The 27631-nt window shown below is 51.9% G+C and overlaps 2 protein-coding genes across 3 annotated transcripts in view; one reads left to right on the plus strand and one right to left on the minus strand.

Moving 5' to 3' along the window:
• Window positions 1-27631, minus strand: part of IFT81 (intraflagellar transport 81) — a 120489-nt gene that overhangs the window by 80080 nt on the left and 12778 nt on the right. The gene's annotated exons all lie outside the window — the stretch shown is intronic.
• Window positions 1504-27217, plus strand: P2RX7 (purinergic receptor P2X 7). The gene is made up of 13 exons (XM_040987027.1): window positions 1504-1628; window positions 8215-8383; window positions 10069-10137; window positions 11726-11798; window positions 12560-12656; window positions 15493-15573; window positions 16015-16144; window positions 16979-17115; window positions 20522-20612; window positions 21840-21905; window positions 22004-22147; window positions 24326-24427; window positions 26574-27217. Exons 1-13 carry the CDS (start codon window positions 1504-1506, stop codon window positions 27102-27104), a joined length of 1815 nt encoding a protein of 604 aa, XP_040842961.1. The 3' UTR covers window positions 27105-27217.

Below are 27631 nucleotides of genomic sequence, written 5' to 3' on the forward strand. Positions count from 1 at the left end.
TCACAGATGAAGGTGACTGTCACTCAGTTCTGGCAGGGATGTGGCATCTAACGATGGGGCCCTTTGCAAAGGTGCGGGCAGAGCTAAGACAACGCCTTTGGATATGAGCTGCCTGGGGCGGCCAACAGTGAAGTGCCAACAGAGCCCTGTGACCCCTCCTCCAAGCCTGAAGCCTCACCAGCAGGAAGCTAGAAGGGACTGGAGGTTCACATGCAACCTACTGTGCTCCTGTGACCTAACCCAGGAGTCAGGGTGGAAGGCAGGGCTGACATGATGAAAAAAAAAGCATAAGTCAGTTCCCACAGGAAAAGTAAAAAAAAAAAAAAAAAAAAAAAAGCCTGCCCAGCTCCACGACAGCTGCAAGAAGAGGAATGGAAAAGTAGCTTCTGGAGACAACAGCATTTGCCTGCAGCTGTGGAATGGTGACAGCCACCCCATCCTGACCAACCTTTGAGAGGCAGTCGCTTGCTCACTCCCTGCACAATGCCGTCCTCCAAAATCATGGGCGAAAAATGAGCCACTGGCGATACTCGGCTTCCCTGGAGGGGCCATGTCACCTGGACACGGAGACCGTGACTCAGGTGCCGGGCTGCACATGGAAGGTTCCTGGATACAACATCTGACAGTGTTTTAGCTTTGACTGCTTCCAAGGAAACAGGGCCCGGTGCCCTTGTCTGTACGTTTTGTACGGAGGCAATTTCGTCTCAAGGCCACCTGGGGCAGGGTTCCACCTTTTCCTCCTCCCTGGTCGGCATCCCTCGCTGAATGGATCAGCAGGCCCAGTACTACTGAATTTCACTGTGTTCCTGGCAGGCTGAGAATTACTGCACTAAGTCAGGGTTGACCTCTGCAGGTATAGAGCAAGTGAAGAGAAAATTCCGGAGAATCCAACAGATCTGACATAGATATAAAATCCATGCTGGCCCCTACCATCTGCAGGCCAAAGCCTTTGAAGAAATGGGTGTAGGAGAGGAAGAAAAAGACCTCCATCTACCTCCTACCCTCCACATCTGGGGCTAAATAAAAGGTTCATAGTCTCTGAGTGAGGCTGGGGGCAATGCAAAGATCTAGACCCTTTGCCAAGGCACAACGGAACTGCTGGGGCTCATGACATTTGAATGCCTGTCCCCTTTTCTCCCAGTGGAAATGAGTCCCCCAAAAGTGAAGGGGATACAGGGAAAGAAAGAATTCTAAAAATGCCCAGCTTCTGAACACCATCTTTGTGCAGGCAGCTGGAGGAGGCCAGCTGGGGCGGGGTCCCCTGCCAGCCTGGGGTAGGCAAGGAAGACTCTACTTGTTTGTCTCTGCCACAACTGGGGCCACAGCCAGGACCCGCCCCCGCCCTGCATTCATTGGAGGAACTCAAACTTAAAGGCGCCTGCTAAGAATCAGCTCAGTTTCACTCTGCTGCTCCTGGAAGGGCCTCGCTGTGGGGCGGCCTGGGTGAGCTAAGTCCAGCAGAGTCCAGCAGAGTCCAGCTTGGGAGGCAGGGAGCGGCCCACCATGCCAGCCTGCTGCAGCTGGAATGACGTCTGCCAGTATGAGACAAACAAAGTCACCCGGATCCAGAGCATGAATTATGGCACCCTTAAGTGGTTCTTACATGTGATCGTCTTTTCCTATGTTAGGTAAGTGGGGTGTGGAGGCCAGGGGACAGGGAAGCTCAAATCTTTGCAGTGGCTGACAGCACAGAAGACCTCTCCTGCCCGCAAGGGGCAGCTGAGTGCCACGTGCGTTTCTAATCTGAGAAGTGCAGGCTGGCTGGAGGAGAGGAAGCAGTACCAGGCAGAGAAAAACCGCAGGAGACCAGGCAGATTCCTTTGGACTTCACCCACCTGCCTGGCAGGCCTGCCAGGGAGAGCAGGGCAGGGCATGTCTGCCAAAGGTGAGGCAATGCAGGGCAAAACCCTGAGCCCCGAGGACTGAGGGTTTCAGAACACATCTGGGAAAAGCGCTAGCATCGGAGCCATCGCACTTAGTGAGAGAGAAGCAGGCTTGCAAATATGACTTTCAGGTCCTGTCCTGTTAGGAGGATACATGCTTGTTCTCTCAGCTTATCGAGATATAATCTGTGTTCCATATGGGAGTGCTGCTTTGAGTCCGAGATAGTCCACCTGCAATCCACTTTCCTGATAACGCTCCTGGGAAAGCAGCAGAGGCCAGCACAAGTGCCTGAAGCTCTGCCATCCAGCTGCCTGATTTAGACCAGGCCCAGAGGTGGGCATTTGGGGCATGAACCAGTGGAGAGACCCAGAGGAGACTCCTGGCTCCTGGCTTCAGAATGGCTTAGCTCAGCACCAGCCGTTGTGGTTACCTGGGGAGTGGACCAACAGATGGAAGATCTCTCACTCTCTCATCTCTTTCTCTCTCCCTATCACTCTTTCAAAAAAATAATCACTTTTTAAAAGATTTATTCATTTTTATTTGAAAGGCAGATTTTACAGTGAGGAGAGAGAGAGATCTTCCATCTGCTGGTTCACTCCCCAAATGGCTGTAATGGCCAGGTCTGAATTGATACAAAGCTGTGAGACAGGAGTTTCTTCCAGGTTGCCCACACTTGGCTGGGCCCAAGGCTTTGGGACATCCACCACTGCTTTCACAGGGCCATAAGCAGGAAGCTGGATCTAATATGAAGCAGCTGGTAACAAACTGATGCCCATTATGGGATGCCTGTTGAGCCACTGCATCTGCCCCAATACCTTTAAAAAAAATGTTTGGGGCCTGGCACTGCGACCTAGCAGCTAAAGTCCTCACTTTGAATGCGCCAGGATCCCATATGGGCGCCGGTTCTAATCCCAGTAGTTCCACTTCCCATCCAGCTCCCCTGCTTGCGGCCTGGGAAGGCATTCAAGCACATCCCAAAGCCTTGGGACCCTGCACCCACATGGGAGACCTGGAAGAAGCTCCAGGCTCCTGGCTTTGGATCAGTGCAGCACCGGCTGTTGTGGTCACTTGAGGAGTGAAACACTGGATGGAAGATCTTCCTTCTCTGTCTCTCCTCCTTTATGTATATCTAACTTTGCAATAAAAAAAATTAGTAAATCTTTATATATATAAAAAAATAGTTTTAAGAGTGTAGTAACCTAGTGGCTAAAATCCTGACCTTGCATGTGCTGGGATTCCATGTGGGCAGTGGTTTGTGTCTTGGCTGCTCTGTTTCCCATACAGCTCCCTGCTTGTGGCCTGGGAAAGCAGTCGAGGACAGCCCAAAGCTTTGAGGCCTTTGTGGGAGTCCCCGACAAGACTCCTGACTCCTGGTTTCAGATTGGCTTAGCGCCAGCCATTGTGGCCACTTGTGGAGTGAACCAGCAGACAGAAAATAATTCTGTCCCTCCTTCTCTCTGTATGTCTGCCTTTCCAATAAAAATAAATCTTTAAAATTTTTTAAAATAATAATAAAAATATTTTTCATTTTATTTTAAAAATGGGAAGGGAGAGAAAGAAAGAAGAAATGGGGAGCTGGAGAGAGAGATCTTGTCTGCTTTTGCTCCCCTCCCCCGACCCCACCAATGCCCACAACTGCATGGGCTGGGCCAGACTGAAACCAGGAGCCAGAAAACCAACCTGGGTTTCTCATTTGGTAGAACAGACCCAGGGACTTGAGCCTTCACCTGCTGCTTCCCAGGGGGTACATCAGCAGGAAGCAGAGCCAGGCTGCAACCCTGGCACTCCAGTACAGGTGTAGGTACCCCAAACATCATCTTAACTGCAGCATCAAACACCTAGCTCCAGCATTTCTTCTTAAACTCGGGATGTACCGCTCTAAAATCCTGCCCAATGTAATACTAGTATCTCCTTGTTATAGAAACAATAATAACTCAGGAAGTTTAAGAATCTTGCCCAAGGTCATGTAGTTGAGTAAGCGGTACAGCCACAACTAAACCCAAGCATCTCACTCTAGGATGTGTGTTCCTGTTAAAGTGATGTGGAAAGTAGAGGGGGTGGTATTAAAACTAGAGGCAGACTACCCAGGGGGACTATTGGGCTGTCCAGATGGGAGGGGGCGGTGACCTAGACTAAGAAGGTAAGAGAGGCAGAGGAGAAAAGCAGACAGCCTTGAGTGATGTTAGGAAGACAAGAGAGCAGGACTTGTCCGGGCAGTGGCTGAGGGAGAGGTGGGGGAGGATAAGCCTAGCAGTGAACCAAACTCCTACTTGGGCGACTCAACTGGGGTTCAGAAGTACAGGGCGAAAGGTGAAGTTGGGGTAGAAAACTTGTATGAAGGCATGGAAACTGCGGTGTCTGCGGGAAGGACAACTGTAGATGTTGAATGCCAAGCTGAGTGTATGAACCCAAAGCTGGAGACACAGCTGTATAGGATACTAGCGTGTAGATGGTAACCAATCTGTGGAAGCCATGGCAACTGACCACCAAGGAGAGCTATAGATGAGAGAGAGCCAGAAGGTCTAGAATGGATGGCTGGATAGCCTTGACCCCTGAGGTGTGAACAGTACCAATGTCTCCAGTGGATTCTGAAAAGCTGTAACCACGGAAAGACTGAAGAGATTGTGGATTCTTGAGGCTCAGGAGAGAAGTAGAGGGGACCGGTATGTGCTCGGTGGCGTCAGCTGCTGCTGAGAGCGCAGGGAAGGTCAGGTGCATGGTGTGCCTGCTGGATTTCGAGGCAGTGACGTTGTTTGCCTGGCAAGAGAGGCTGGAGAAGAGAGGCGGGGGTGGGAGCCAGACTGGGGTGGGTGGAGGGCTGAATGAAGACGCGGAAATGGGATGTGGTGACTCACGCTTTCGGGAGACTTGGCTACCAACAGAGAAAGAGAGAGTGCTGGCAGGGGCATGTGCAGTGCAGGGAGGGCTTATTTATAAAATGAGGAATGATGTTGAAATGCAAATGAAGAGGAGATGGGAAGATGGGAGAAGGATCAACAGAAATTTTCATCGCTAGCATCCTCATTTCCACCAACACCAAGGTCCTGTCTCAGGGTGGCCGTCACAGCTAGATGGTTGTTGCTTCTACCAAGTCAGAAGGCTCCTGGCCATAACTTTCACCTTCAGTGAGAGGCCTACCCTGAGCTCTGTCATCTACTTGATGCTCTTCAAATGGCTGCCACTGCTGTGTCTTGTTTCAAATATGCTCCATCCCTCTGGCCAGAGGCTTGAAATCTTGATGTCCAGACCCAGCCTATGGATGGACCCTTTTTGTCAAGACCCTCTTCAAAGGTGGCACACAACCCACATTCCTGCTGTGCTGGTGGAGGCACAGAACGGTTCAATCTTTGGGCAAAGCAAGCTGAGATGTGAAATGTGCACACCCTTTGACCCAGAAGTTGAACCTTGAGGACTGGACACTTTAGACAGGGAATATCCTTGCGTAGGTATTGCCGGCAATTGAGTGGAGAGACAATGAGTGCGTTGGCCAGGGGTGCACTAAGTGGCCAGGGACAGGAAGCTTTTCCCTGAGGTCAGGAATGCAACAAGGATGCCTAGAGTCACTGCCAAGCATCAATATTGTAGAAAGGAGGAAGTACACAGATAATGCAAGGCCCACAGCAAACCCCCAGGGATTTATACAACCCAGCAGAGTTCATACACCATCCAACAAAGCCGCAAGCTCACCTTATCGGTTCACAAAATCCAGCCGCATTTCCACTGGCAGTGAAGTTCAAGAAGGAAATAAGAAAAACCATTGTGTTTGCCAAAGCATCCAAAAGGACTGGGGCTGTGAGGGTGGATGGCTGAGTTCAAGACTTGGCTGCCATGTACTACATAACCCTTGATGAGTTCCTCTCTTTGTCAATGCCACAGCTTGCTCGGCTGTGACACCGGGGTCATACGAGGCCAGGCTGAGCATCCCTCAACCCGAGAGGATTAGGGGCATGAGATTGTCAGATCTGGGAGGTTCTCAGGTTTGGAAACAGTTATGTAGCCCTCACCAGCTGAACAGCCCCCGTCAACAGACCCAACGTTTTTGAGCATCAGTCAGAGTTCTGAATTAGGGACACTCGGCCTATAGCTTCTTTCTAGGGTTTTGTTGTGCTCGTTGGCAGGGAGGAAATATTTGAGGGTGTTTCACAAAGTGCACAGACAACGACAGTAGCACAATACCAAAATCCATGAGCACAGGAAATGTACTTTGTGCGGAAAACTGTTTTCACACAATGGACATCTTTTCATTCCACTTTACCCCAAGATTTTGAAGCGCCCATACATGTTGGCACAGAATAGACCTAGAAGAGATATTGGCACATGGTAAGAGCTAAATCAAGGTTACTCCAAAATATTGATAATTGGGAAAACTGAACGAAATTTCCAATTAAATATTTACCCATATAAAGGACTACTGGGTCTCACCACAATAGCCTAGTAGCTAAATCCTTGCCCTTGCATCCACCGAGGTCCCATATGAGCACCAGGTCATGTTGTTCCACTTCCCATCCAGCTCCCCAACTATGGCCTGACAAAGCAGTCCAGGATGGCCTAAGGCCTTGAGACCTGCACCTGCATGGGGGACCTGGAAAAGCTCCTGGCTCTTAGCTTTGGATTGGCTCAGCTCTGGCTGTTGCAACCACTTGGGGAGTGAACCAGTGGATAGAATATTTTTTTTCTCTGTCTTTCCTTCTCTCTATGTATCTTCCTTTCCAATAAAAATAAAGTCTTTTTTTTAAAAAAAAAAAAAAAGAACTACTAGCTAACATAGCACCAAAGTTGAATTATGTGGAATTGCCTATATTCTACAATTACCATTTATGAAATAAGAAGTTTCACATCTTCAACCTAAATACTAGAATATCCTGTAGCTATTTAAAAGACTGCCATCAGAAAGCAGGAAAAAGCAGCAGATGCAGGACACCTAGATGGGGAGACCTAGATGAAGCTCCTGGCTCCTAGCTCCGGCAATGGAGGCCACTGGGGAGTGGAACAGAGGTCTTGTTCTCTTTCTCCATCTACTCTTTGCTCTAATTCTGTCTTTAGAATAAAAAAAAAATAAAAATAAACCTACTTTGAAAGACAAACAATTCAGTGGCCTGGAGGCCAGCCCTAGGGCAGCGCCCTCACTATCTCTAGGAGGTTCTTGCCCACAAAGATACGCCCTACCCATCAGCAGTCATGCCGCAGTCCTCCCCCTCTCACCTGGCAGGCCACCAACCAACTCTGTGTCCCTGTAGATGTTCCCACTCTGGACATTTCACAGAAGTGGGATGCTCTAATGTTTGTGACCTTTGGTGACCGGCCTCTTTCTTTCCAAGGTTCATCAACATGTTCACCATGATGGCACTTGGTGCTGTTTCAGGCCTGGGGAATATTCTAATTTCTGAGCAGATCATATTTTGTCTGCCCACTCAGCTACTGGCCAACTTTTCATTCTATTTCCCCCACCCTTCCCTGATGCCTTAATAATTTAGATTTACACATCTGAAAGAAGGCATTATTAGCGAATGAACTCCCCAAAGGTCAGGAAGCCAGTAGTGGAACCATATCACACAAGTCATCCTGGCAGAGAGGGCTGGCTCTGGGCTCTGAACAGACAAGTCACTGACCTCAGCTCTGACAGCCTGCTGTGTGACCTAGAGCAAGCTCCTGCACCTCTCTGAGCCCATTCCCTTGGCGACAAAAGCACAGTGACCAGAGTAACTTCACCATCTCGTGCCGGTGTGAGGGCAAGCAGGTGATGCCTGGGGAGCCCTGGGCACACACAAAGTGTTCAGCAGCACAAGGGGCTCAACTGCCAGACACAGCCTGCGAGAGGAAGGTGCTGATGGGCCATGCTGGTAGGCAGGCCTGTAGCTGGACTATTGCTTAGAAGCTTCCAGCAACTCCGAGTCAGTGTTAGGTAACAAGAAAGGATAGGGTTGGGGCAGGAGTTCTCCTGTGCAAGTGCTTACCAGGTACCACATACTCTACTGAGTTTACACACATATATCATTTTTCACTGTTGTTGAAAGACAGAAAGATAAAAACATAAAGAGATCTTCTAACCATTTGGTTCAGTCATTGAATCATTACAACAACTAGGATTGGGCCAGGCTGAAGCCAGGAGCCAGAAACTTCATCCAGGTCTTCCACGTTGGTGGCCAGAACCCTGGGCTACCTTCCTGGCATATTAACAGGAAGCTGCATCAGAAGTGGAGCAGCTGGGACTCGAACTAGGCACCCCTGGGTGGGTTATGGGCACCCCACGCATAACCACTTAACCACTGCATCAAATACCCGTGCTTACTTCAGCTAACCCACCGATGCTTCTCGGTGTGTGCCCTTCAGCTTTGCCCTGGTGACTGACAAGCTGTACCAGAGGAAAGAGCCGGTCATCAGCTCTGTGCACACCAAGGTGAAGGGCGTAGCAGAAGTAAAGGAGGAGATCGTGGAGAACGGTGTGAGAAAAGTGGTGGGCAGCATCTTCGACACCGCGGATTACACCTTCCCCCTGCAGGTGAGCCCCCATCTGCAGCCTCCCAGGACGGGGTCCCTGGGTCACGGTCACCACGGTGTCACTCCACTCCCCTCTTCCCCACCCGCCCCAATCTCATGCTTCACTCCAGAATAAGATCGGCCCTATTTTAAAACTCTGTGAAAATCCCAACTGAGAAAACCTAAAAATTGCAAATCTGGGGCATATCCAACCGCTCCAAAGAGCTTATTCTCTGCTGTATCGAGTCCTACAGGGATTCTCAAAATAGCAGCGTGTCCTGGTGCATTATAAAATACAATCTGAGCGCCGGATGCTTCGCCTCACAGTTAAGCTGCCTGTGCCCCACATGGGAGGACCGTGTTTGAGTCCAGCGCTGGCTCCTGCCTCTAGCTGCCCCCACCCCCTGCTAACACAGATCCCTAGCTGAAGTGTTTGGATTCCTACAGATCAGCACACAATCAGAGAGGCCTAACAACTTCTCCAACTACACACAGCTTGCCGGATGTAGAGCCAGGGTTAGAACCCTGGAGTCCTTGCTTGCAGCGTCTCCCACCAGGGCCCACTGTGAACTGTCAGCAGGGCCAGTCCTGGCAAGCATTGTCAAGTGGCTCAAGGTCTCATGGAGATCTGGGTTGCTGGCCTAGCCCTGGCCGTTCAGAGTATATGAAGAATGAATCAGCAGGTAGGTTCTCTCTTTCTTGGTCTCCCAAGCAAACCATGGGGGCCAGCATTGTGGTGTAGTGGATAAAACTGCTGCCCACAATGCCAACATCCCACATGGGCACAGGCGGATGCAGCTGCTGCATTTTCTGATCTAGCTCTCTGCTAATGTGCCTGAGGAAGCAGAAGATGGCCCAAGAGCTTTGGCCCCTCTACCCACATGGGAGATCTAGAAGCAGCTCTAGAAGCAGGCTCTTGATTTTGGCTTGGAGCTCTCGCAGCCATTTGGGGAGTAAACTAGTAGGTGGGAACTCTCTGTATCTCTCCCTTTCTCTGTGTAACTCTGCCTTTCAAATAACTCATAGAAAAAGAGGGGGGAGGGGAAAAGGGAAAGGGAAAGAGAGAAGCAAGCTACGGTTTTTGCTTCTCACACATGACGCATGCCTGAATGCGAAAGGGCAAAGAACTGCCCTGTGGGGCACAAGCCTTCGGGATTGTCTGTGTGGTGTTCCAGGAACCGCAGGATCTCCAGGAGTCCAGGCTCGGTTTCGCCAGAAGGAAGGAGGGCAGGGCATGGAGGGGCTTGGTGGCAGTTGGAGGAAGGAGAGCAGAGTTGCTACAGAGAGTCCCACATGGGGCTGAGGACACAGGTGGGAAGGGGGCAGCAGTCCCGGGGAGCCAGAAGCTTCACAAAAATGCTTGGAGCCCAGGCTGCCAGCTTGTGTGAGCTGCAGCCATGGCCGGGCAGGTGAAAGGCCCCATGGCCCCTTCATCCTGCTGCTGACGGCCTACCCCACCTCCACTCCCCCAGGTCTCAATTTAACGGGATTTGGCTGTGTCAAAAAAAAAAAAAAAAAAATGAGAGGGCGGCTTTTGGCAAGTGATGGCTTGAGCTCTTGGGCTCTCCCCCGGCTCAGAGGGTGGCTTATCCGGCTTTGAGGCTAAGCCCAGGACAGGGCCTGGTGCCTGCAAGCTCAGAGGGAGGCGGGGCCGCCCCCAGCACTTGGCAGCTCTGTTCTCAGAGGCACTCTCTTTGTCCTCCGCAGGGGAATTCCTTCTTCGTGATGACAAACTTCCTCAAGACGGAAGGTCAAGTGCAGGGGCTGTGTCCCGAGGTACACAGGGGACCTGGGGTGGTGCCATGCAGGTGGGAAGGAGAGCTTGGGGCAGGCACAGGTCCAAGCACCTGCCTCTCTGGGGTGGGGCTGGAAATGAGGTTGGGAAATGTCTCCCAGACCACTTGAGCTTTCTGAGTCCTACCTCCAGACACCTGATGTTTCTGTGGCTCGCTTGCCCCCCACCCAGGACCCCTGGCCTCTACCTGCCCTCCATACCAGTCATTGCAAGACAAGAACCACCTTTTCCGGATCCATTTTTGGGCTCAGAGAGGCTGACTCATTTTCCACAAAGACACAAAGCTGGTTGGAGGCAGGTCTAGGGTTAAAAGCCCAGTCCTTGCTCACAGCTTCTCCAGCCTATGCCCAGGACCAGGCAAGCGTGGTCAAGCAGCATGCATCTGCTCCCCGGCTCTTCCACCTGCCCCTAAAAGAAACTTTTCCCTGTTAAGTTGGCCCTCATGCTCCCTTCATGTCCCCACTACACAGAGGTAGCGACTGGAACTTTTCCACCTGCCTCCCTGGCAGGGCTGCATCCCTAATCCAGCTCAAGCTCCATGTCCCTCTTACATCTCATGCTAGGCCACCCAGTCCTGTGGACACACACAGACATATTGTGAGTAGGAGGGCGTCTAAGAGAGTTAGGGTGGCCCAGAGATGAGGAGTCTAAGCTCAGAAGCCAGATACAACTCATGGTTCAGAACTTGACTCAGCAGTTGTGTGTCCCAGGGCAGGTGAATTCACCTCTCTAGGCCTTAATGTACTCACATGTCCACTCCATTGCTTATCAGGATCTACTGTGTGGCAAGGACATGCCTTGCCTGTGACTACCCAGCTGGGGAAACCCAGGAGCTCAGGGTCCTTGCCCCCAAGCCCCGTGAAGACCACCCCTGAGACCACCTAAGGGACAGAGAGCAAGCCCCTCTCTACACTGGGTTCATATTCTGCCCCACTAAGCTGCTCACCCCGCTCCCTAGGAAATGGAGAAATCAGATACAAACCAGGTCACTTCAGCCCTCTGCTTCTCTGTGTCCTTCCGCCCTGAGATGCAACTGGCCCCATTCTCCCAGGCCAGGAGAGAGGGCTGCCCGAGGCCCCTCATGTCCATGTCACTCAGGGCCCCCTAGACCAGGCCACCTGCTCGCCACCTCCAGGGCCATACCCCCCCCTGCCCTGGAACCTGCTAGTCAATTGTATTTTTTCATTGACGCAGAATTCACCATAAAATCCACCACTTTTAAGTATATGATTCAGCAGGCTGTAGTCCATGCAACCACCACCATTACCTGATTCCAGAACATTCTCAGGGTCCTGAAAGGAGAGCCTACACCCATTAGCAGTCATTCTGCTCTGCTCTCTCCCTCCTCTTGCAGATCTACCTGGCCTGTCCGGAGGACCATGTTTCCACATTTTCTCACTTAGCATCACACTTCAAGGTTCAGGCCTGTGGGAACATGAGTCAGGCCCTTGTCTGTGCTATCGCGCCTCTGCGTGTGTGTGTGTGTGTGCTCATGTCCACTTGCACGCACCTGCTCCTCATTCGAGTGATGCACGTGGCTCACTCCTGCTTCCTGTCCTTCTCCCTCAGTATCCCACCCGCAGGACACTCTGCTCCTCTGACCAGGGCTGCAGGAAGGGATGGATGGATCCACAGAGCAGAGGTACCATTCGTTTCCTGTCGGGACCCCTGGGGGTCGCTAGTCTGGCACCTGTGGGGGCAGCAGGGTGGGGAGACAGCTGTGCTACCTGGTTCAGGCCCTCAGCTTCTGGTACTGAGTGGTCTTCTTCCACTGTTGCCAACCATCGGTCTGCCCGTGTCTGACTCCATTCCTAGCACACCTGCCACTGGCTGGGGATGGGGTTCCAACTTCCCAGCGAGAAGCTGCTGAAAACCAGGCAGGCTCAGGGCATTACCTCAACTATCCCCTGGATTCCCCAGCATTTGAGCAGCATCAACTTGTACCCTTGGGGCACCTGGAGGAAATGGCCTCACCCAAGCTTTAGTTTAAACACAATAGCCATAAATGCATATGGTGCCCAAGGATGAAAGGTCATTTATTTAGGATTTAGGACAAGTGACTCTGACCCTGCTTACAACATTCCCCCCTGGAAACCTCCCAGACTCTCCAGCAAAAGGTGCCATGCTGCTTTGTGGCTTTGCGCATCCCTGGACAGGCCGGGTTCCTCCTGAGGGATCCCAGAGCCCCTGCGAAAGGCCAAGGTCATTCATTCCACCAGGGCAAACATCCTGTTAGGAGCCTTTTCTTGGAGAGACATCAAAGGGGCCTGCCTCTGAGGCACTTGCCGCCCCATGCTCTGTCCCTTTGCTGGCCTTGCAGCCACCTGTGGCTGGATGGAGCTAGGGGTTTCCTCTTCGTAACAGATGAACTCATGTGCAGTTCTGCCACTCTCGGCCCCGTAGGAATCCAGACTGGAAGGTGTGTCGTGTACAAAGGTAGCCAGAAGACCTGTGAGGTGTCTGCCTGGTGTCCCACGGAGGCTGTGGAAGAGGCGCCCCGGTGAGCTGCAGGGGAGGGGGAACCTGGGAGCCCAGGGCCAGGCTTTCCCTCTGCAGTGTTTGGTGGACTTGGGGATGGCCGTGCTGGGCTCACGGCTTGCCACAAGCAGGTGTCTCTGGGAAGATCCCATTGGCAAAGGAACATGTAGAGATAACTCAGGACCAGTGACACCATCCTGGAATGTCATTCCCCACTTCCCCAGTGGTTCCAGTACCTTCCAGGGCAAGGCTGGTCTTCCTGATTGGCCTTATTAAGTGATTGAGGATAGGGGGAGGGGAAGAGAAGCAAAGCGGGGGAGAGGGGAGGGCAGTTTTCTCAGAGCGGGTTGTCCCCTGTGTAGAGTCCTACCTTCAACACAGAAGGTCAGGATGTAAAAGGCTGATGCATCTCAGCAGAAAACAGAAAGGCCAAGATTTGGATGCTGCCTGGGATGCCTCTTGGCTGTGGGACTTTGGGCAAATGGTTTAACCTCTCTCAGCCACATGCAGCTCAGCAGTAAAATGAGAGCAGTGGCAGCTACCTCACGGGCTATTGGAAGGAGGAGATGAGATGGGACTCCTATAGTGACTGTAAAGTAACCCTGATGCCTGGCTTTCTCTCTCTCTCTTTCTCTCTCTCTCTCTGCCCCAGACCTGTGGCAGTCCTTCAAACAGCACCCTCCGCTGACACTCTACAGTGGTAGGAATGTTTTGCACCTTTGCTGTCCAACCTGGCAGCTGCTGGTTGCCTGTGGCTATCAAACCCTTGCAGTGCAGCAGCTGACCATGGAACCTGTGGTCCAATTTCATCGAGCATGCCTCATGGCTACCCCTGTGGCAGTGCAGAGCTAGATTTGTGTGACTCAGGACTAGTCCCCCAGTAGCCATTGGGCAAAGAGAAAATTGTTCCACGCGGCCCCAATGGGGGTTCATGCAAATCTCCCTCTCACCAGGGAAGGGGGGCAGCCAGTATCACTCACTCTGGCCCTCCAATCATTTCCTGGCTCCACTCAGATCGCTCCTAGGCAGGGAAGCTTGCCTGACACAAAAGGCACTGCCTCCGTTGTGGCAGGACACCAGCCGTTAGCTCGGGACAAGGGTCCCCTTGACTGACTGTGGCTTTGAGCTGCCGCTCTACTGCCAACTTCCTTATTGCATAAACACAGCACATCATCCACACGCTGGCGCTGGGCTGCCAGCTGCCCGCTAGACCCCATGCATTAACCATTCCTTCAGTGCCTCCTTCAGCACACAGCGGGCACACGATGTTTATCTGACACATATTGACACAAAAGGAACCACCACATCTGATGAAAAATGCAAGCAGTTCCCAAGATTCCTATGGTCTGAGACACACGCACACGGAGCTGTAATTCAAGACAGAAAGCGGACAGTGTCCAGAGGAGGCGCAGGGATCCCTGAAGCTTCGGCATCCTGAGGTTCTGCATTTCAGAAAGTGTGTGGTTCAGAATGACACAGACACACTGGGCCTGGCATGGGGGCAGGCCTTGACATACATGAGATTTCTTTTGATGCAAGTGACACACGGCTCCACCTTAAACCACGTTCGCAACAATGAGGAGGGTTATTTTGTGGTTAGCGTTTTGCATTCTGCTCCACAATCCAGCTGAAGAGGCTAGCCTCAGCCGAGGCTGGACCCAGACTTCAAATACCGTCCTTCAGACTCTTGCCTCCAGCAGGGCCCCCTTCCATCATTCTTCCTGTTCTGACTTCCTCATATTGCACTCTGGGGAAGGCCAGGTTGGCACCAGCCTTTCTACCTAATAATGCCTCTGAAAATGAGTTTCTCTTTCACAAGTGTGCCCATAAAAGCCCTGAAATGTCCTTATTGTCTCACCTAAGTCACAGAGGCCACTCAGAAACAGTGTGACCAGCAGGAAAGGGTCACACTATTTACCCAGCACTGGCTTCCTTGTGTGCCCACCCCGCCCGCTCAGGGACGCAGGAGGGATGGAGGACAGGTGCAGTCAGCCCCACTCTGCCCTCTGTACACAAAGTGAAAGACAACTGGCCTCCTCCGCGTTGGGGTGGAGCCGCCAGGGTGGAGCCAAGCAAGCGTTCATGACAGCAATGTTCCAACCTGGGTTCTGGAACACAAGGCAGACCACCCGGGTGCCCCCACCTCTCCTGCAGCTGTCCCGAATCCCCATCTGTCCCCGCTTACGTAGTGTACCGGTTATGTCTTCGTTCCTAGAGTGTCTACCACCTCGGAGAGACTGTCAGGTGGACCAGGACAATGACGACTTCCTTGTCCCTCACCATATCCGCAGTGTCCACCCACAGGCTCTCGTTGAAGGATAGGTGGTGGGCAGGTCTTCCTGCGGGCCCCGAATTCAGACTCCTCTAACTCATTGCCGTCAGGGCTGTAGCGGAATGGCTGATAAATCAAGTCTAGGTGTGTGACCCTGTGCTACAGACCAGGGTGCCACTATCCCAACCCTCAGGAATTCCAGGCCTGTGAGGACATCTACAAGCAGGTGTGCTGGGGACAATTATGCTCATCCCTGCCCAGCTTCAAGGTGAGCCACAGAGGGAACATCTGCACCATGGCAACCAGCAAATGTTCAAAGGGGCATTGCCTGTCCCCGCCGGAGCTGCATCCCACTGCACAGGTCACAGAGTGCATGACTTGTCACAGTAAACGCCACGAGATCTCAAGAACAGAAATTCTAGAAGCTTGATGGAGAATTTGCTTCCCCTATGAGATTGTTATATCTAGTTCTCTCTGTTAGATCCCAAAGATCAAAGCATGAGGCCAGCAGCCTCTGGTGCTGTCCACCCAGGGCCCCCCCAGATTCTCCATAGTCACAGACCCCGTTTGCATTCCTCTGTCCCAGGCCTGCACTCTTGGCCAGCGCTGAAAACTTCACTGTGCTCATCAAGAACAACATCGACTTCCCCGGCCACAACTACACCACGTGAGCGCCCTGGTGGGAGCGGGCGGGTAACACGTGACCCCAAACTGAGAAGCCCCAAGCAACACTTCTTGTCCTCGTGGCACAGGAGGCTGGGAAGGACTTTGCTGAGTGCTTCTGGCTGAGGGTCCCCCCTGGGTTGCAGGTGAATGATCATGAATGAGAGCTTCCTGGGTCTCTAGGCTCCACTGGGGCTGTGGGGCTTGGCTCCCTAGCACTGTCTACATGTCACCAGGAAGAGGCGTCTAGCCTCTCCCTAGGCAAGAGAGAGTAGGGGGATGAAGTCACGGCCTTTGGAAGGGACACACCATGGCTTCTGCCATATGCTATTGGTCACACAGACCAACTCGGCCTCTGCGTAAGAGGCCACTGCCCAGAGGTAGGAGTCACCAGGGCCCTAGCTCTCTATTTTTGCAATAGAGGGCTGTGTCATTGTCTGCACAGGAGAAACATCTTACCGGGTTTAAACATCTCCTGCACTTTCCATAAGACTCAGGACCCACAATGCCCCATCTTCCGGCTGGGAGACATCTTTCGGCAAACAGGAGATAATTTTTCAGATGTTGCGGTTCAGGTTAGTGGTGTCTTTGGATGGCAGGGTGTGTGTGTGTGTGTGTGTGCCACACATGTGTATCTGAATGGAGGAGTGTGGCGGTCCAGGTTGGTGGTGTCTCTGGCAACACTGTACAGGGTGTGTGTATCAGGGATGCAGGATGTGAGACAACTGCCCACTAGGTCTTACTGAACCAGCTCGTGTTTGCCAAGCACACAGCCAATCCATGTGTGCTGCCAAACACTTTGCTTCGCCTCATCCCACAGCAGCGCTGAGCATGGGCTGCTGGATCAAGTCACTAGCTTCTTCCTTCTGCTTCCAGGAGGCAGAAGTCTGAAAGGAGCTTCCTCGAGCCAGAGGCAAGCTGTCTGCAGGGCCACAGGCGCTCAAAGGCCTCGGAAGGGTCTGCTCTCTGGACATGCCCCCCTGCCCACGCTGCAGTGCTGAGCTCCCAGCGCCCCTCTCCACCTCCAAGGCCTGCATGCAGCATCTTGCATCAGCGGCCATGGTCCACTCCAAGCTTCCTTCAGAGAGGGTGTGCAAGGTTCACCTGGATCATCTGCCCAGGTCACATCTTCAATTCGAGCACATGCACAGGCAGGAGTGGCTTGCTGAGAGTTATATTTGAGGGAAACTGGCCTAATTATCTCAGTTCCAGAGGCAAGGCAAGAGTAGGGAGATATGCATGTAATTGCTATATAATATAGCCAGTGGATGAATGCCACACTTGAAGTTTTGAAGCCTTTCTTCTAAAAGGAAAACCCTCCCTTCAGCGAAGAGGGCCGAGGTGGGAGATCCCAGGAGGTCGTGCAAGCACAGCCAGCTGATCCAGGGCCTGTGTCCTGTGTCCTACAGGGAGGGATCATGGGCATTGAGATCTACTGGGACTGCAACCTGGACGGGTGGTTTCATCACTGCCGCCCCAGATACAGTTTCCGCCGTCTGGATGACAAGAACGTCAATGAGTCCTTGTACCCTGGCTACAATTTCAGGTAATGGTGCCACCCCAGGTCAGACTCCGGGCCCTGGAATTGCATCCTTTGCAGTAAGTCAGCCAAGTCTGGATTTCCAAGGCAACATGATGAGTGCTATGGCTTGCCTCTAACAGTTAGACAGTGATGAGATGTTTGAAAACTGCTTTTTAAGATTTGTTTCTGAATCTGAAAGGAGAGACAGCTTCTATCTGCTGGTTCATTCTCCAAATGGCTGCAAGGGGAAGGGCTGGCCCAAGCCAAAGCCAGGAACTTCATCAGGGTCTCCCATGTGGTACAGGGGCCCAAGGACTTGGACCATCTTCCACTGCTTCCTCAAGCACGTCTGTAGGGAGCTGGATCAGAAGTGGAGCAGTAGGTACTCAAATCCAGACCACAATTTAACCCGCTATGCCACAGCACGGTAAAACAAAAGCCAAACTTGGGAACTAAAGAAAAGCACAGTGGAGAGTGATGAATGCTGACCTCCAGGAGGACTCCCCTCACTCACCCCATTCTCTCACAAGGTCCCCTGAGATGGGCTCACACACACCATTTGTATTGACTTCATGTAGCACTCAGAATTCATCACACAACCACACTGCCCCACATGTGCGGGTACTGCCCCACCCGCTACTCAGCAGCATTCTGTCTCAATCCCTCAACAACCCTGGGGGGCAGATCATGCTGCTCTACGACACTGACGTGGCCCAAGTCAGTACCCGGATCAGGCCCGATGGAGAAAAGTAGGCTTAAGTGCAGTTGGCTACTGATTATGATATTCTGGATGTTGCCAAAATTGGGATCATCTAAATGGGATCCAGCTTTCTAATTCTAAATATATGCTTTTCACCATTAAAAAAAAAAAAAAAAAGAAGAAGAAGAAGAAGAAGAAAAACAGGCCATTTGACAACCCCAGGAACGAATCCCACGTGGCAGCCCCTGGGCGACGCTGAGGACCCACGGTCCCCTCTGCAAAGGGTCTGTGCGTGTTTGTCATCGTCCCACCACTGCATGTGGCTTATTCATCGCCCCTGTAGGTTTTTGCATTGGAAACCTGTGGCTTAAAGGCTGGGTGATCCTTTTAAAAAATTATCTTACTTTTATTTAGGGACAGAGTTACAGAGAGAGAAAGAGAGGCCTTCCATTCACTGGTTTACCCTCCAAATGGCTGCAACAACTGGAGCTGAGCTGATCCAAAGCCAGGAGTCAGTGCATCTTTGCGGTCCTCCCACGTGAGTGCAGGGAACTAGGGTGCTGGATAGGAAATGGAGCAGCCAGGACACAAACCAGCACCCATATGGGATGCCGGCGCCACAGACGGAGGACTAGCCTGTTACACCACCATACCAGCCCTGGCTAACACTTTTTGCTTTGGCTGGGTCAGTGGGGTTCCATCCTGAGCTCTGAAGCCAACGGCTAACTGGGGTAACTTGTGTGATCATCCCCTGGGCGTCTGCTGAAAAGACTCATGGCCATTATTAGCCACAAGAGAGGAAGGACTCCCTGCCCCTCACTGCCCTTCCCAGTGGTTTTTTAGTAGTCAGTGGAGGCACACCGGGCCACACGCTGGTCAGGTGTTGGCCATACCCCTGGGGCTCTCTGAGCTGCAGCGACGCCATGAGCTCCTGGAGCGATCGGAGCGTTCAGAAGACTGCACGGGGTTGTGATGCTGATGTTGTTTTAGAACAAGGTGTTGGAGCATTTAGCGATGTGCACCACAAGAAATCTTTGGTCAAAAATACATTGTAGAGTTCTGACAGTGAAGTGAACAGTTATTTTCAACAGGCCTCAAAGAGAGAAAGATGATGGGTTACAGAAGAAAAATATAACCTGCTAAAACACAGGAAGGAGACCAGCACATCACAGAACTTCGCCTTTTGCAAAAAAGATCTTACTGCCAGGTGTCAGGTCCTTACTGGGTGAACATGACTGAGTTTGCTGATAGCACAGGTGAGGCGGGGCAGTACTGTGCAGAATGCACACTGCTCATGCCCGGGGAACTGTGTGTATATTTGTCTCCTGTGACTGCTGAACAGATCCCTGCAAACCTGGCGACCTCCAACAATGAGACTCTATGGCTCTGGAAGAAGGAAGCCTGAAATCCCGCTGGCTCCAGGACCAGGCGCCAGGGAGGTGTCAGGGAAGGCTCCGGGGAAGGACCCTTTCTTGCCACTTCCACCTGCAGCCAGTGGTCCTGAGTCGCCTGGTACAGCCCACTTCCACAGTCACGGGGAGCTGGGTGCTTGGTTTTAGAGTATTTCAGATCTCCTACTCCATTTTGGCAGAGTGAGTACTGCCGGTGTTCTTCTCTGCCCACACATGTAGAGGGTGAAGCAATGACTCAGAAATTTTAAAAAACCAATACAGACCCTCCTCCAGAAACAACCACCCGAAGGTGGGATGAGGGCAGGAAAGATTTTTGAAGAGGTTTGAGCCATCATAAGTATTCCTGAGAAACAAAACCGGCCACTTTTCTTCACTCAGCAGTGGGGAGGGTGGCACACTTGGGGTGATTCATGCCTGCGTCTTGATTTATGAAGGTGCCCCAGTGATGACACGAAAGGCCAATGTCATCGAAAGCAGAATTCACTGCACACATTTCCCCAGATACAAGATGTGTCATGCCATACCAAGTTCCACAGGAGGCAGAAATAAAGGAAAGCATAGCCTGGAAATCTTGTGGTGTTTTCCATGAGGGAGGCAAGGCAAGGCCAGGGCCATCTTAGGGTTGGCTGATTTGAACAATGTCCCTAGTTCTGGGACACAGAGCCGGTCTCTAGCTGTCAGGCCCTGTCCCTCCTGGGCCCTAAGGGGAAATGGTGTCCTGGGTGTGTAGAAGGTAGCTGGTATAAAAGTGGGACTCACTGCAGTATGTACAATATGATTGCACGAGCTCACAGCAGGTACGTTATGGAAAGACAGAACAACTTTGATCTTTAGTTTAGCCTTGACAAACCCAGAATCTGTAGAAAGATCAACTAAAACAGACTGCAGAGGTGCCCCCGCCACCAGTCCAATCCTCTGTAGCCATGGTTCTTCTCCCTCCCTGTTTGGCTGGAGAGCTCTTATTCTCCCTTAAGGAATCATCAGAAGACTTGAAGCTTTGTTTTTTGTTGTTTGCTTTGTTTTTAAATCCCTGTTTGTTGCTAACCCTTTACTGCTCGCAAATGGTTCCTTTGAACCTGAAAGCTGATGGCCCATTACCCTGCCATGATGAATGTTGAGGGGTTCAGGTGGGGGAGGTCCTGGTGGCAGGTGACCACAGAGTCACGGATGGATATTCAGACTACATTCTCCCTGCCAACAGTGGCTGAGCTAAAAAGCAAATGAGGAAGATCACTTGGGCTACTGTTTCTGCTCTTTGTATAAAATATCAGCACTTCCAGGAGCTCTTGATAAATAACGATCGCTTCTCCTCCTGCAGGTACGCCAAGTACTATAAAGAAAACAATGTGGAGAAACGGACTTTGATCAAAGCCTTTGGGATCCGTTTCGACATTCTGGTGTTTGGCACCGTAAGTCTCCCCCAGTCCCAGTCCTGGGCGCCTCCATGGAGTGCCTTCACGGAGGGAAAGGGCCCAGCCACTGCCATTAGCTGGGAAGAGTGTCCGTGGGGTCCTGTCCATACAGAAGGCAACCAACAATTACAAGAGTGGGACCTGGAAGACAAATTCTCATATATTCAATTTAGAAAAATCCTCCAATACTTAAAAAATGAGAGAGGACGAGGTCCTTCTGCAAAATAGCTGGAGGTAACAGAATATAACTTGAATGGGATTGAAGGGAAACGTCCTTCTGCGGGGACTGGGGGGCTCACTCGGTTTACGTGACTGAAAACTCCAGAGGCCGTTACAAGCTTCAGGCACAGCCAGACACAGCGTTCCACCAAGCCCATCAGGAATCGGCCTCCCTCTGTATCCTACACCTGCTTTCCTCTGTCTTGGTGGCCCACTCAGATGTGCCAAGTCTACATGGGGGTATCAGCCAGTTCCTTCTCTCTTACCAGTCGAGCAACCCCAGAGAAGAGAGAAGAGCCTCCTGCCAAGTCTCAGTAGCAGCCTGAGGCAGAGGCCACTGGCTCAGATTGGCCAATCTGGGCCACATGCCCACTGCTGCACTCATGCACAGGGTCCCAGTCCTGGCTATCCCCTGCATGACTGGTGTTACACCAGTCCTACCCCAAGCCAGGAGCCAGAGGAGAAGGCCGGCTTCCCCTTGACCCTCTGTAAACTACATGGACTGACAGAGGCGGTTCTGTAGGAGCAGATGGGGGCACTGCCTTCTGAAGGAAGGAGAATGCCAGACAGGCAAAGCTCCCAGAGCCCCCATGCCCCTGGTGGCATGATTTACGCCACATGTCGATAAGCCCATAGAGTAGAATGAAAGGCAGTTGAGAAAGCGCAAAAACCACCAAGTGCAAAAGCCACAAGGACATCCCAGTGGAGAGCCTATGCAGAAATTCCTTCATCCTAGACCACTGCCAAGAGGAGCTTGCCCCAAACCCTCTCCTCTTAAAGTGAGGCTTCTGGGCAACATTCACGGAGCCAGACAAGCGTGGTGTGGCAGCAACAGGACAGGCGAGTCAGTTTCAGTCTGTGCCGCTGCCAGCACTTGGCGCACCTGTCAGAGCTATGGACTGAGGCCCCAGCTCCCACCAGGACCACCAGCTGCAGGCGAGAGCACAGCAGGTGTTTCCCAAGATGTCACCAGAGGGGGAGGGACAATTCCTACTCTGTTTTCAGGGAGGAAAATTTGACTTGATCCAGCTGATTGTGTATATCGGCTCGTCGCTCTCCTACTTCGCCTTGGTAAGAGACGCTCTTGCCCACGCCCTCAGTGCCCGAGTTTGCCAGAGGAAGTTTCACTCCCCTGGTGTTTGTCCGGGTTCCCCTCCCCTCCTCTGCAGGCCACGGTCTTCATCGACTTTCTTATCAACACTTACTCAAGCAACTGCTGCCGCTTGCACATCTATCCCCGCTGCTCCAAGTACTGCAAGCCCAATGAGTACTACTACAGGAAGAAGTACGAGTCTGTTGTGGAGCCAAAACGGGTAAGCTGCGCTGAGCACGCAGGTGCCAGACCCTCCGTGGCTCCCCCTGCATCAGGGCGGGGGCTATCCAGCCCGTGAGCTGTACACGAAGCCCACAAAAGCATTCAGTCTGGCCCGGCCAAGGGAACTACAGGTGGAACTTGCAATCCACCAAATCTACTAGCAGTCTAAAATGTGAGTTGATAATTGTGGATAATTCACGAATTGTGTTAGAAATACCCAAATGAACCTTGACAGAAGAAAGGCTCCCCACCCCTGCCTTAAATAAAAGGGAAATGTGCACAATTAGACCAAATCATAGGTTTAATAGGGTTAGTGATACATTTATAGACTCCAATCTTTTCAGATAAATCCTATGGTCTCGGGAAAGAAGAAAAACAAAAAACGAAGAGGTAAAACACGGGGAAGAGAAACACTTCTCTTTCGAGGTGTGTCGACGTTGTCATTTATTAAATTGGCACAGCCCCTTCCCCCCAGGAGCACAGTGACCGTGAGGAACAAGTTGGCAGTGGCTCATGACATTCAACTGGACAGCTGGTCCCCCGACATGTCCCAAGAGAAACCCTCACATGGACACCCAAGTGGTGTACATGCACAGCCACTCACCGGCACACTCTTTGTGAAATTAATAAACGATGAATAGAGAAGAAAGAGCATCCACCCAGACGTCCATGACGGATAGCTGGGTAGGAACACCAGCACCGTGTGAAAGGAGGGAGGCGATAATAACTGCTACTGTCAAACACTGACACAGTGCTTCTAGGGAAGGGTGTGTGAACGTAAGGACCCGTCACAACTGTCCTGCTGACACACGCCACTGCCACATCCTTCCAGACACAGGTCAACTAGGGACAGGAAGGCGAAATAATTTGCCCGAAATAAGGTGGCCAGTACGTGGCAGAGCCGCCCTGGAGGAGCTTCAGCAGCCACGTTCACAGCCACGGGGGCACAGGTCCTGACAAGGGCCTGGATCCAGAGATTTTGTTGAGATTAAAACACAGCAAAGAATAGCAAAAGAAGTGTGGGACGATAGAGGTTAAAGCAACAAGCATGAACTAAGTCTGTGTATTTCCTGCATGTTTGTCTTACAATACGAGAAGACAAAACACACACAAATGAGTGTGTAGTCATGTATGTGTCCTGGAAAGTACTGGGCACCCACAAAAGCGCTAACTGTGCCTGCTTCTGGAAAAGAGCCCAGGACAGGGGAGCGGGGAGGCGTGAAGGGTGAGTTGCTCTGATCCCGTATGTTGGACTTGCCTCAGCAGGTCTTCCACACTCCGGCCCGCACTATTCCCCAGCCGAAGAGAAATCTTCGGCACTTGAAGAACAGAGTCCTTCCCACACCAAGAACATCGCCCTTCTTTCCCAGCAGTTGAAGGCACTTTCACTGTCCACTGTTCGACACATTCACAGAATGAAATCCGAGTTCATTTTTGCAACTAGACATAATCACTACTTCGGGACCCAAGGCAGGATGAAATTTAGCAAACATATAAACAATTAAAATTGCAATTGCATGACTTCCTGGAGAACCCAGAGTAACTAAAATGGAGAGAACCCGATTAAGGAATTTTGCACAGCTCGTGGGAGATCTACAACCAACAGGCAGTTGCTGGTGCTGTGGCACAGTGGCTTAAGCTCTCATCTGCAAGTGCCAGAATCACATAGGACACCAATTTGAGTCCCTGCTGTTCCACTTACAACCCAGCCCCCTGCCAAAGTGCCTGGAAGGGCAGCAGAATAGCCCAAGTGGGTAGAAGCCCAATGGTTTCTGCAACCACATGCGAGACCTGGAAGAAGCTCCTGGCTCCTGGTATTGGATTGGCCCAGCCTGGGCTATTACAGACATTTGGAAAGTGAATCATCAATTGGAAGATCTCTCTGTCCCCACTTCTCTCTCTCTCTCTCTCTCTCTCTCTCTCTCTCTCTCTCTCTCTCTCTTTCTGGCAGCCCACCAGTGCACAGGCTGATTCTACAAGGTCAGGCACTGGAGTCCATTCCTGATTTGCCATAACACTCAGGAATCACTCATTCTTGGCTAGCAAACTTGTTGGTTATATGTGCACAGCTTGTCGTTTGGACAGGGGGCATGCAGTTATCTTTAGAGAGATGCAGAAATGCAATCCGTGGTCATTCTGTGCAAAGATGGGTAACCTTTAAACCTTCCTCTCCTAGACACTGAAGTATGTGTCCTTTGTGGATGAACCCCACATTCTGATGGTGGACAAGCAGCTGCTGGGGAAAAGCCTGCAGGATGCCAAGGGCCAAGAAATCCCAGTGAGTTACAATCTTTGTTATAGTTAAATATAAACTTACCTAGAAATATGTACAAGTTCTAATTGATGAATATGAGCAAAGTCACAGAGTTATGCTTCTCAAGCCAGATGGAGAAACTGGAATATCGCTTGATGACTCTGTCCAGTCAGTACCCTCCCTTGAGGCTCCCAGCCTGCTCCACACGGGGAGGTTTGGAAGAAAGCCAGTGAGGCAGGGCTTTTGTTCAGGCCACTGAAAGGCTTCCGTGAGGGATGCAGACATGTGAGCCTTGCTGGGCTGGGTCTTGCCTCATCGCAGTTCTTGGCAATCAGATGTAAGTCACCATATAATGTCTTAACAAGTCATTGCTATCCTGTACCCAAGCATCAATTTTACTCCTTCTAGAACTCCATGCCAACAGAGCCCTGAGCGACATTCCACATTTACTCTGCGGAGTGTCTGGGTCCTTTCAGTCCATGTTACTCCTGTGTGCTGCTCACGACATTGTGGGCAGCAAGAGCTCATTCTCTTTGCAGTAGTTTGTACATGTCCAATGTATGCACCCACTCTACAGCTGAGAGACAAGTGAGTTGTTTCTGGCTGCAAACTACAGCCAGAAATGTCGGAAGGAAACACAGGGCAGCCTGCTGCGCCACGGCCTGCTGGGCCATGGCCTACAAGTGCCGCTGACTCAGTAGCCGTACATAGTGACAGCACTCCACCACGTACCGGTCACTTTCGCAGCCCATCTTTACCATTCGTTTCTTTGGGCTGCACGTCCTATTCACTGGATGCTTCCAAACAGATCAGTACTGACCACAGTTCTGAAAAGTACAAGTCTGAACTAGCCCCTGCTCTTACAGCCCTGAGGGGAGTAAACCTGCAGATGAAAGCACTCTGTATCTCCCTCCCTTCCCTTCTTGTCCCTCTGCCTTTTAAATAAATGCAAAAAATCTTAAAAAAAAATTAATTTGGGACCAGCGTGGTGGCCTACCATGCTAATCCTCTGCCTGCAGCATTGGCATGCTATATGGATGCTGGTTCAAGACCCGACTGCTCCACTTTGGATCCAGCTTCCTGCTTATGCCCTAGGAAAGCAGTGGAAGATGGCCCAGGTGCTTGGGTCCCTGCGTGCATTTGGGAGATCCAGAAAGAGCTCCCGACTCCTGATCAGCTCAGCTCTGGCAGTTCTGGCCACTCAAGGAGTAAGCCAGAGGATGGGAGATCTTTCTCCCTCTCCTTCTCTCTCCATAAAATCTGTCTTTTGAGCACAAATAAATCAGTAATAATAATAATAATGTGTAGACTAAAGGGTAGGAAAGAGAGAGGGAGAGAGAAAGATCACACTCTCTGATTTACTCCTCAAATGCCCATCTCAATGTGGGCTGGGCAGGGCTGAAGAAAGGCACCAAGTATCCCATGTGGGGGCAGGGACCCGATTATCTGAACCACAGCCACTGCCTCCCAGGGTCCACATGAGCAGGGAGCTGGACTGGAGAGGGGGCAGCCAGGACTGGAACTGGCGCCCACACGGGATGCCGGCATCACAGGTAGCTGCCTCACGTGCTACACCACACCACAGGCTCCCCAACAGGCTCGTGCTAAGTTCCTTCTCAGAGAACTATCGCTGGCATTCACACTGTGAGCCTGCTCAGTGTTCACATGCAGAACCGCCAGCAGAGGGAGCCCGGCAGGCCAGGAGAGGGCAGGACCTAGGCAGCAGTGCGGCCACCTGCGTGTTGGGCCCTGGTGCTACACAGAGGTTCTCTGTGTGAGTGTGGAGGGAGAATCATCACCAGGCAAACACGCAGATCCATAAGATCATTTCAGATGGTGACAAGTTCCACACAGCATGTAAAGTGCTGTGGCATGCTAACACAATTGCCTGGGAGAGGTGGGGGAGCAGCCAGCTGGGTGAGCCAGGACTTTTTGAAAGGTCATTTTCAAAATCCTTAAGACAAAGACAAGGACAGCTATTGCAGGAGCTTTTCTGAACGCTTAAAGGAGACGGTGCTTGTGAGTCGCAAGCGTCTTGCACGTATGCTCAGCAAATGGAAGTCACCCACGTTGGCCCATACTCAGTGTAATCCTGTGAGCTAACACGGTAGTGGATTAGGGAGTCCCAGGGTCAACCCTGCTGATGGGCTGGGAAATTGGACTTTTGCAGAGACCGCCACTGGACTTCACAGACTTGTCCAGGTTGCCTGTGTCATTCTTGGACCCGTTCCCGAGCCCTGGAGACATGGCAGAAATGCAGCCATTTAGTCCTGGAGACGCGGCAGAAATGCAGCCATTTCTCAAAGAGGCGGCTGCCAGGCCCAAGGAGAGCCCAGGCTGGTGCCAGTGCGGGAGGTGCCTGCCCTCCCGCCTCTCGGAGAACCGCCGCTGTCTGGAGGAGCTGTGCTGCCGCCGGAAGCCGGGGGCCTGCATCACCACCTCCGAGCTCTTTGAGAAGCTGGTGCTCTCCAAGCCCACCCTGCAGTTCCTCCTGCTCTACCAGGAGCCCCTGCTGGCGCTGGACCCGGAGGCCACCAACAGCCGCCTGCGACGCTGCGCCTACCGGTGTTACATCGCCTGGCGCTTCGGCTCCCAGGATCTGGCAGACTTCGCCATCCTGCCCAGCTGCTGTCGCTGGCAGATCCGCAAGGCGTTTCCCAAGAGTGGGGCGCAATATGGTGGCTTCAGGAGCCCCTACTGACTACGCACAGGCTGGCTGACCTTTCTCTCCCACAGCTCCAAGCAGCCCCCACTCCGGGTCATCAACCACAGACTGAAAGTACTTGGCAGGGGGAAAAAAAGGTTCCAGAAAGTTTCCCCAAAAACGAGATTTGAACTTGCTGTACACTGAACACCACGTTCAGGCCCTGTACTGTGTATTACAAGTAGTTTAAAGCCCAGGGAAGGATGTGCATAGATTATACCCAGATACCACATGTTTTTAAGACAGAGACTTCGATGCCTGAGGGGGCAACCCCCAAAATATGCATGTGTCAGGCAGCACAGTAGCCTGGTCAAACCCAGCAGCCTGCCAGAATTTCTCTGCAGGGGCCAGATTTCTGTCTCGAAGCTTTCCCCAGGATGCTGGGTGACCCTAGTTCTGGAATCTTGGGCTCCTCAAAGAGACGGGTGAGGACTAACAAACACAGCCTCCACGTGTGGTCCCACGGACAAGCACGCTAAGCATCTCCTTATGGGACCCGACACCTGCTTAAGACCCAGTATTCC

Source organism: Ochotona curzoniae, unplaced genomic scaffold (genome assembly GCF_017591425.1).
Source record: "Ochotona curzoniae isolate NIBS_2020 unplaced genomic scaffold, NIBS_Ocur_1.0 contig_46, whole genome shotgun sequence".
Classification (NCBI taxonomy): Eukaryota; Metazoa; Chordata; class Mammalia; order Lagomorpha; family Ochotonidae; genus Ochotona; species Ochotona curzoniae.

Bases quoted from the DNA above. Each gene is read 5' to 3' on its own strand.
- P2RX7 (XM_040987027.1), top strand. From the start codon at position 1,504: ATGCCAGCCTGCTGCAGCTGGAATGACGTCTGCCAGTATGAGACAAAC. The intron at 10,138-11,725 runs GTACACAGGGGA...CTTCTCCCTCAG, and splicing joins TGCAGGGGCTGTGTCCCGAG to TATCCCACCCGCAGGACACT. The intron at 17,116-20,521 runs GTAATGGTGCCA...CTCCTCCTGCAG, and splicing joins TACCCTGGCTACAATTTCAG to GTACGCCAAGTACTATAAAG.